The 10,868-nt window shown below is 36.4% G+C and overlaps 1 protein-coding gene across 1 annotated transcript; it reads right to left on the minus strand.

Annotated features, from left to right (window-relative positions):
• Positions 1–664: 664 nt before the first annotated feature.
• Positions 665–10,673, minus strand: LOC100371381 (alpha-galactosidase MYORG-like). Its single transcript, XM_002740423.3, has 2 exons — positions 10,610–10,673; positions 665–3,346 (listed from the first exon to the last, which is right to left on the minus strand). Exon 2 carries the CDS (start codon positions 2,951–2,953, stop codon positions 764–766), a length of 2,190 nt encoding a protein of 729 aa, XP_002740469.1. The 5' UTR covers positions 2,954–3,346; positions 10,610–10,673; the 3' UTR covers positions 665–763.
• Between the last annotated feature and the right edge of the window lie 195 nt (positions 10,674–10,868).

The raw sequence follows: 10,868 nt of genomic DNA on the forward strand, positions 1-10,868 counted from the left end.
TGTTTATCATTAGTATATACAAGTAGATTTATCACTGGTACAGTTTTATCATTGCTACTCACAGATTTTACCATTGGTGAACAGGTAGGTTAACTATTGGTATTTAAGTTTGTCATGAGTGTGGTTTCACTACTGGTGTATAGTTGATCACTACACATAGCTAACACTGGTATTGTGTGTGTTGTATTGCCAGTGTTTGAAATTTCTCAAAATTGCCAGAACATTCATATTCCGCTGACAGACTCAACCGATAATTTAAATTTCACAATTTTAAATTAATGTATTCTTTGCTGCATGATTTTTGTATTGGAATTGAGAGGAAAATTGCATTAAAAATTTATCAATTAATATTATTTATTAACCTTGTATTTTCAAAATTGTTATTGAAGAAGACAATAAAAAAAATATTCCCACAAAGCACGCAAGTTTTTATTGTTAACGTACCAACTGAAAAATTATCTGTTTCGGGCAAGTAGTAATTTTAAACACTGGTATTGCTTATAAAAGAAACTAAACTTTGAATATAATATATAGGATACTTAGTTTAATTAAAACATGATTTATGGCTTAAGGCAATTATAAATCAGTATAATTAGCATATTACCAGTAGATTATGACATATCCACTGATAGATCATGATGCAATTCAGATTGGACATAAATGGTATAGAAATACATAGTATAATGTTCTACAAACTACTGTATCCCTTATCTGTCAATGTCCATCTACATGGGGTAGCAGGATAAGGGGTATATCTTACAACCTATGATACTCTTGTGAAATAGGCTACATTTTCTAATGTAACTACAACTGTCAACCATTTACCCCCTGTGATATGTTGCCCGGTCAGTTTATTGACCCACATACCATCTGGCAAGTAAACGTCTCTTGTGTACCTGCCAAACTCTAAAATGGGAGCCACTACGATGTCATCACCAATCAGAAACTCTGAGTCAATCTGCTGAGCTGTTCCGTCTGTTGGACTTGCCCACCAAAGAGGGCGAATTATTGGATCAGTACTACGAAGGAAATTATCAGCGAGGTCTATCATGATGGGAGCGATTACATCCCTGTGAAATTGAACCCATTTTGTAGCAATGTCAACAACCTCTTGGTCATACTCCCATGGAGGCAGTGAGAAATGCATAACTGGTAGGAAAGCGGTTAATTCCAGCCAACGAATGTAGAGCTCTCTATCTGCAAATGTTTGGTTTTCCCTTCCACCAATCACCTCTGGCATTATAAAGGGATATCCCAAAATGTTATACGTTAACACTGTGGGAATGACACTTTGTAATCCACTGGTGGTATCCCAGCTGCTTTCTTTTTCCTTCATCGATAAAAACAATGCCAGCGTTTGAGAATGATAAGCTGATGTAATCATAACATTCCTACCTAATTGAGCAGCCAGCATAGAGTATAATGTAGTATAGCCTGTAGGCGTAAGCAGCTTCCTATGAGTACTGAACTCTACGGGCAGCCAGGACACTTCACCACCAGCAAACAGAAATGAATCTATGTTATAAGTCTCTCTCATTTCATTCATTCTTTTCAGGAACCATTCCACTGCACTTGGGCTGGTAACATCAAGCAAAGATGCGGCAATTCCGTTCCACCATTGGATCAAGGCTGGCGAGTTATCACGAGGACTGTGCACCCAGTACCCAGGACGCAACCCTTCGCTAAAGGCATGGGAATTAGTGTTAGCAAAGGGATGCATCCAAACGGATACATTGAATCCGGTATTATGGAGCTGATTGCACATGTCCGTGGGGTTCGGAAATGCCACCGGGTCAAATTCTGTATCTCCATACCGCCAGAGATAGCCATCATCAATAACTAGAAGGCTCTTACTAAAATTGTAAGCGTCAATTTTCTCAGCATAGTCCAGTATTATAGACTGATTGATAGTATGGTAGTATGGTGACGTTGACCAAACAGGTGACTCCAACAAAAATTCATTCGACAGCGTGATAGGAGAACCCAGGTAATGTTTGGAAATGTACTGATGAGTAGTTTTCACATTTGAATTAACACACAACTTGTATTTTAAAGTAGCTAGTTTGTCCTCAGGCACAATGTACATGGAGTTCTCATACTTTGACTCAAAACAGATTTCACCGCTCATACTATCATTAATACTAACATGAAGCGATGAAACATCATCAACATAAATAGCAACACCCAAGGACGACAACCAGTAGGGCTCAAGAACAGAACCAAAGCCTCTTGTGTTGTGTTTCAAATCTGTTGTTGATAAAAACTGACTCGTACTAAAATTTAAATTGTTAATAGGCCACTGTTGGCCATAGATATCTCCACCTCCATACCAATAAGCACCGGCAAGAGAGAAACAATCTCTTGGAACATAATCCTTTGATAAGGAAGTCCATAAAATCTCATAACAATCAGTCAAGTCTTGTTGATAGAATGAAGTGTTTAATTCAACATGATTTTTCCATGACAAGCACACTCTGTCATCACTCTCTGCATTTCCATGGCAACTATACGGTGGAGACTGAGGTTGATTGATTCCCAGTCGACCCTGTAAAACTGTCTTCCCATGGTAACTGACATAAAGTTCTCCATAATCAACAATTATTTTTGCATTACCTAATGTTAATGTCAAGAGTTTCGGTACATGGAACACCCATATTAAAGTCACAATTATAACAATCAGAACGAATAAAAAGAAAACGAAAAGTTTGAGTTTGATTTCACGTGGTTGTTTAAGTCGTTTAATTGGTAATCCATAGTCTATATCTGAGAATGAATTCTTAGCATCTACATCTGTGTTTACAGTTTTGTTAGTTTTTGGCAACGAAGGAGTTTCACTACTATCTTGGTTAATATCATCATCGCTATCAGTATCAACACTTACTACATCAAACTTCACTCTGCATTCAGGCGTATCTTTGCTAACAAGGGTCGTTTCTGTCAAATTATTAATCATGCTTCAAACTTATCCCCAGGCCTTTAAACTGTCCTTAGTCTTCACACGGAGATGGCAGTTATGGTCTTTCAAACAGGTAGCAGTAACTGTTCTAGAGTTTTCAACTGGTGGCAGTAATTGTCAGCTAGGTTTCAAACTAGCAGTAATAATGTCTACTAGTTTCCAATCAAATGGCAGTAATTGTAGACTAAAGCTTTCAACCTTGGCAGTGACAGTCTGCTACATTTCAAACTGGTGGCAGTTATTGTCTGATAGGCTTCAAACTGGTGGAAGTGAAATGACCCCTAACTGATGGCAGTAACTGTTGGATAGCTTTCAAAATGATGGCAGAATTAATGGCTGCAGCAAACTTTTTACTGGTAGCAACTATTGCTGACTTGTATTCTCTTGAACCTAAGAAAAGAATATAAAAACAATATACATTATTTGTTGATCCCCTCTGTTCAGCACCAATTTATATAGTTACTGATATATTCTGTGGCACACACTAATGAAATACAGTCAAACCCGTCTATAAAGGACAGTCAGTAGACTGAGCCAAACTGTCCTTTATAGACAGGTGGTCTTTATATGGAGGTGGCCTAATTTATTCATTCAATCATGAATATTAATTAGGGCATGAATTTTAAGGGGAATCATAAGCAAAACATAAAAACAAACCTACACATTGTACAATGAACACTCATTTTCATCTGGATAATTACACAGCTTTACTTTTTTACTACAAATTATATCATGTAAATTCACTGAAACCAAGTGATTCTGCCCATGAATTCATTGGTGTATTTAATGCATAAGAACGATTGTCAACAATCGACCGCATTGGCGTTTCAGCTCGGACTTTCACACTCTCGCCATGTAGTTTTATTCCCCGGTCTCTTACACATATTCCATCACAGACGGTAATCAATCCCATCGTTAGTATTGTCGATTGTACACTGTGACAAAATGCACAGGCAAAGTTGCCATGTTTGAAAAAACAAACAAACATTAAAAATGAAGAAGCATTGGTAATAAACAAAATTTACCAAACTCATAGGGATTGCTCCAACTCTCGGTGTTGAATCAGAAAGTCAAACGAACCAGAAATGAAACACGATGATCGTACACGCAATTTTACAGTTATTTGTTGCAAGCATGTCAAAACTGCCCAAACGAAACAAATTTTCTCGATTGCGAATTATTGATATTACTGTTTATAAAAAAAAAAAAAAAAAAAAAAAAGAGGATCAAAATAGAAAACATCTTTCGTTGAGAATAACCCTGAGATGACCCCCTCAGTAACTATACTATGTTTTATTATTTTGTTTGGATATTTCATGTCGACAAGGTAAATAAAACATCTCTCATTTAATAAAACTTGTTCATTTTTCTTGTTTTCGAGACAGGAGGAATTTGCTCTTCATGTGCGAGTCCACAGAAGTGCCACTGGCCGGCTGGGGATCGATAGTATAATACCGATCGGAAACAAGCTAGTTTTTCATTTCGAACTTTGAATGAAACTGTTTCTGTTGTTAAAATCTTTCTAGTCTCCAGACATTACATTCAGATGATATTCAACTTTTTTTTTTTTACTTTTTCACAATTTCACAAACCAAGTTGCGATGGTCACCCCTGTCTATTAGCCCTAAAGATTGCGTACTCGGTAATCTGAACGTAACATATGGCCACTTTCCTGTTGGCGATTCACAAGTAGCTATTGTCTTTTTGCTGAGACAGTCTGATGGAAATGTTGGTGGTCGTTATACAAAGATTAAAGTGTGAATAGGTCTACAATAGGGTGGTCGCTGGTCGCGTTGGACAGGTGGTCGCTATATCCAGTGTCTTTAATGTGTAAATTGCAAAGGGACTGTACTAAGGTACTAAGGTGGTCGCTATGAGCAGGTGGTCGTTGACACAGGTATGACTGTAACATAAAATATCACATACTGGTCAGGTTAACATAGCATTGATATGTTAGATTTATCTGAGTATATAAATATAGATTTGAATATAACCTCAATTAAGGTTAATCAATTTATTAATTAATATAATCATTATTGCCTGGCATGTAGATACATTTTGGCCAAATTTGAAATACAGCGTGTTTTATGTTTTTTTGTGACTTTTCACGCATAAGAAAACATTGGTATTTGGGGTTAGTCTAGAGAGTTGATCTCGACTCACACCTGCTCCACGATGGTGATTTTTGGCATAGGTATTCTCTGATAGCTGCTAATGAAATCTGGCAAAGATAGTTTGTCTACCACTTTGACTTTAGAGAATACAACACAACTCTCCCGTTTGTGAACAAAACAACGTTGACAATGTTTTTAAAAAGTGTTATGAGGTCGAAATCTAGGTCACGCAACAGTAGACAAACTGTGAAATTATATTCAAACACTTTACAGTATCTCTAAGTGTTGCGAACATCATTTCTGTGGTCTTATTTCAGTTTCTTCAAAAATAACACCTCTATATTTGCACATATCACATGATTACACGGTTCAATTTTTTTGTTGGAATATTTATTTCATATTATTTGAAAAATAAGCTTTCTAAAAATATACAACTTGATGGGATTCAAAGAACATGAAATATACTCCAGAAATATGCTATGCAATTGCAATAGCCTCTACTACATCCTAAATGATAAATCTGTTTTGGAGATGAAGTTCATTTTCTAGTGGAATGTAATAAATACAGTGCCAGACAATAAACTTTTTTTTTTTCTATATTTTATATTCAACTAAACAAAAATCAGTGAAAATAAACTAAATACAAAACACCCAAAAAAGTCTTTTCAGCAAAAATTAATTCCAGCTAAAACAAGTCATTGAAAATGACACAGTCCCCGTTAAGTTCTCTTTGTGCTCGTCATATTATTAAAGCCGAGGGGTTGTCGCGAGCCTGTCCTTGAACTTGAGTTCCAAGTGACGTATACAACAGATTGTTTATTTACATCAAAACACGTGTTCCGTGTCATACATGTAGTAATATGGCCAAAATAGAAACAGCCGTTATTCAGCCATCTTTGATCTGATTATGAAACACACTGATATGTATGATGTTTGTGCTAAATACGAATGAAAATGGTACATAAATTGTGGAAATATAATAGTAAGGCCAAAAAGTCAGATGGCTGTCAATCGGCCATCCTTGACCAGATTTTGAAACAAATTGTCATGGACATGCATCCTAACATGTATAAAGTACATGTATGTGCCAAATTTGAATGAAAACTGACAGAGCACGTCCAAGATACCGCATAAAAAAACAAACAAGATGCCTGCCAGTCAACCATCTTTGATCCAATTGCGAAATAAATCGTCATGGACATGTATCCTAACATGTATGATCTATGTACCAAGTTTGAATGACAACTGACAAAGCATGTCCAAAATACAACATTTTCAAAAAACAAGATGGCTGCCAGTCGGCTGAATTGAATCGCTAAACCACTGCATGTGCATATGTCCCACATAAGGTACTCGGCACATGCAAAGAATGAACGGAATCGGTCCAAGGGATTCTGAGATATGACTCCAGACGGACGCACGGACGGACAGAGACGAATTATAAGTCCCCGTTTTCGGACTTCGTTCGAATGGGGACTACCGTAATAAAGTATTTTACAGTACTCAACAATAAAACATTTTTTCTGAGCCAAACACTGAGTCAGTTCTTTATCAGACTCACATATTTGCACGAGTATTTCTAGAAATGTTTGTGAAATGATTTTGTGATTATCTTACAATTCACATGACTTCATCGCAGATTACAACAGAACAGCTACAACCTTTATCTCAGAAATCCTTGAAACAACAACAGATACTTAAAAAGACAAAACAATATGATTGAAATTGATAAAAAATAAAAGACCTGTCTTAATCATAATATATATCCTAGACTACACAAAAGTGATTGTAGAAATATAACTCATTTACATGTCAACATTTTATTGAAGCCACCAAGTGTAAATAAATATAGGATTGAGCTGACAGGACTGGGCTCCAACATGGCCCTGACAATGTAAATGCATCCGACCAAAATCAAAGCCTATATTGCCTTCTTCATACAGCATTTCATTTCATTGCATCATAATTTTTAATTTCTGACTCAACAAAGATGTATGTGCCCTGATAAAGAAATACTGCGACAGAATAACAGCTCAACTAGAAATAGGAAATTGGTGTACAAAATTATGTGACAAAAACTTTGTGACCTGAGTTTTGAAAAATTCTGCGCAGTATAAAAGTATTATAATTAAAATAAGTGTAGATTGACACTCTTTCTAATGAATGTACAATATATTTGTGTATTTATAAATATATCCTGTAAACAGAGATTTATTAACAATAATAATCCTTCAACCATGTGTTGTGCCTCTACTTTATACCTTAATGCAAACATGCACAATGTCCGTTCTATTTTGGACTACCCAAATAGAACGAAAACCCCCATAATGGCCTGTGAATACATATCATGATAATAATAATGTTTTATTGCGTATTTAGAAATAACATTTCTATCAGTGTACAGCAATGAACCATTACAAGGATGAGAAGCTGAATAAATCAGTCTCTGAAAAGCTTGCAGCCAACTTTCAAACATACTGTTTAGATTCAATGTATGATGATAATAAGGGAACAAAACATCAGAATAAACCTTGCACATACAGACATCTAAAAACAAAATTCACTTTTGAAAAATATTTAGAAACTGTGCAAAATCCCTTCCACAGGACATCCATGACCAAACTAAGAATTAGTGCTCATGTGTTAGGAGAATAGAAACCGGAAAACATAAAAACATTGACATTTCAAAAAGAAAATGTCAGTTTTGTCAATTAAACAAAATAGAAAATGAAGAGCACTTCCTTCTTAAATGCGGTCTCTATAAAAAAGAAAGAAATGAGCTTCTCAAAAATTTGATGCTACCTTCAAAACTTCCTGACAAAGAAAAAATAGTTGCAATACTAAACAATGGTAGTAAAAAATTAGCTCCTCAAATTGCTAAGTACATAGATGATTGTTTTAAAATCAGGGAGAACAACTTGAAACAAGTCATTGTCAATGACACGTCCCCGTTCCGTTCATATTTGAGTGACATATACATTCAAAGCAGATCATGACCGAAATGCACCTGCATATGTACAACACATTGTGCTAAATCTGAACAAAATCCATCCATGCATGACTGAGATCCGGTTCTGGAATTGTGAAAATACGTGATTTTGATGCATTTTCGGCCTTAAAATGGCCATCATTTCGCTATTGTTAAGCAGATCATGAAACAAAGGCACATATCTATTTGTGACATGATGTACCATGTGTGTGTGAAGTTTGAACTTGATCAATCCAGACATGTCTTGGATACGGATCCAGAACTGAATTCTTTAACAAAATGGCCGCCAGTCGGCCATTTCGAACTTGATCCGAAAAAAAAAAAGACGTGCATCAAGGTCCTATTATGTTTAATGTATGTACCAAATTTGAACAAAATCCATCCATGCATAACTGAGATACGGGTCCGGAATGGTGAAAATGTGCGATTTCAATGCATTTTCGGCCTTAAAGCGGCCGCCATTTGGCTATCGTTAATGAGATCATGATACAAATGCACATACATATTTGTGACATGATGTACCTTGTGTGTGTGAAGTTTGAACTCGATCAATCCAAGCATGTCTCGGATACGGATCCAGAACTGAATTCTTTAAAACAAAATGGCCGCCAGTTGGCTATTTCGAACTTGATCCGAAAAAAAAAATGACGTGCATCAAGGTTCTATTATGTTTAATGTATGTACCAAGTTTGAATGAAATCCGTCCATGCATAACTGAGATCCGGGTCCGGAATGGTGAAAATGTGCGATTTCAATGCAGTTTCGGCCTTAAAGCGGCCGCCATTTGGCTATCGTTAATGAGATCATGAAACAAATACACATACATATTTGTGACATGATGTACCTTGTGTGTGTGAAGTTTGAACTTGATCAATCCAGACATGTCTCGGATACGGATCCAGAACTGAATTCTTTAAAACAAAATGGCCGCCAGTCGGCTATTTCGAACTTGATCCGAAAAAAAAAATGACGTGCATCAAGGTCCTATTATGTTTAATGTATGTACCAAATTTGAATGAAATCCGTCCATGCATAACTGAGATCCGGGTCCGGAATGGTGAAAATGTGCGATTTCAATGCATTTTCGGCCTTAAAGCGGCCGCCATTTGGCTATCGTTAATGAGATCATGAAACAAATGCACATACATATTTGTGACATGATGTACCTTGTGTGTGTGAAGTTTGAACTCGATCAATCCAAGCATGTCTCAGATACGGATCCAGAACTGAATTCTTTAAAACAAAATGGCCGCCAGTCGGCCATTTCGAACCCGATCCAAAAAAAAAATGACGTGCATCAAGGTCCTATTATGTTTAATGTATGTACCAAATTTGAACAAAATCCGTCCATGCATAACTGAGATCCGGGTCCGGAATGGTGAAAATGTGCGATTTTGATGCATTTTCGGCCTTAAAATGGCCGCTATTCGGCTATCGTTAATCGGATCATGAAAAAAATGCATGTGCATATGTCCCATATAATGTGTGATGTATGAGTGAAGTTTGAACTCAATCGGTCCATGCATGTTCGAGATACAGGTGATCACGGACGCACGGACGCACGGACGCACGGACGCACACAGGGCAAAACATAAGTCCCCGTTTTCGGACTGCGTCCGAACGGGGACTAAAAAGTACTACTGTAAAATCTGTATTAGAAGCCGCGGCTTCTATTAAAATGGTACAATGCAACCAAGGGAATGCGGCTTCTATTAGAGCATCTACACATATGAGAAATGATGATTTTTTGGTTCTCAATTATTCAAAAAGAATGGGTGCGACTTCTATTAGGGATGCGGCTTCTAACACAGATTTTACGGTACTAGCTGTCTCAAAATGAATAAAAACATAATTTACTTTAATTTATTATATTTTATTAATACCTTTATTTTATACTCTTTTAATCTCATTTAATTTTTTTATTTTTTCATTGCTATACCTTTATTGTATTCTATAATCAAAGTCCCATAGAGGATACGATAACAATAAAGATGATTATTATAAAATTATACAATAAAATATAAAATAGTTTAAAATGAAAAACGGTTATGAGTCAATCTCTCCTAATAGATAAAATGTTATATAAATATTCTCCAATCTGTCTGACCATGTTTGTCTTCAGTTGTACCCATTAGGTAAATAAAGTTCCACTCATTTGTTATTTTTTATTTTTTGGAAGTTCAACAATTGAAAGAAATTATTATCATGTGAACACCAAACCCACGAGTAAAGAAAATAACTAGCCTCTGGTACAGCATGGAGCTAAAATACCTGGATACAGGTATGCAAGTCCGGGGTCAGAAAGTTCATTCATGTTGGAAATTAATAACATACACCCTCCCCAACCACAGTGCTTGTCCCTGTATTATGAATGACTGACCAGGATCGGCCCACTGTAAATGACTGAAGACCTGTTAAACACTTGAGAGCCTTGGCAGGGACGTAATTTCTCCATCTTACTTCTGTGAGAATATGTCTAAAAATGTACTTATTGTGTTAACAAGTGCATTCCTCCCTCTATGTCATGTTTATCATCAATATGAAACTTACCTTTACATGTATGTTGCCTTCTTGCGCGAGTTTACTTATCACACTTCCGGTTCCTGGGGCCCTCTCTCGTCCATGCGAAAGGTCACCACTCGGGAAAACTTCGTGAAAATGCTGGTAAACAAGGTTGTTGAATTTATTTAATGTAAAAATACATACAGCGGACCAGGGTGTTGTTATTGTTACATTAAAGCCACAATTCTGTAATTTATCCCAGAGCACGGCACAAATAAGCCCATTTCTCCCCCGTCAAATACTTTCC

The sequence above is a fragment of the Saccoglossus kowalevskii genome, chromosome 13, assembly GCF_978046115.1.
Source record: "Saccoglossus kowalevskii chromosome 13, keSacKowa6.1, whole genome shotgun sequence".
Taxonomy (NCBI): domain Eukaryota; kingdom Metazoa; phylum Hemichordata; class Enteropneusta; family Harrimaniidae; genus Saccoglossus; species Saccoglossus kowalevskii.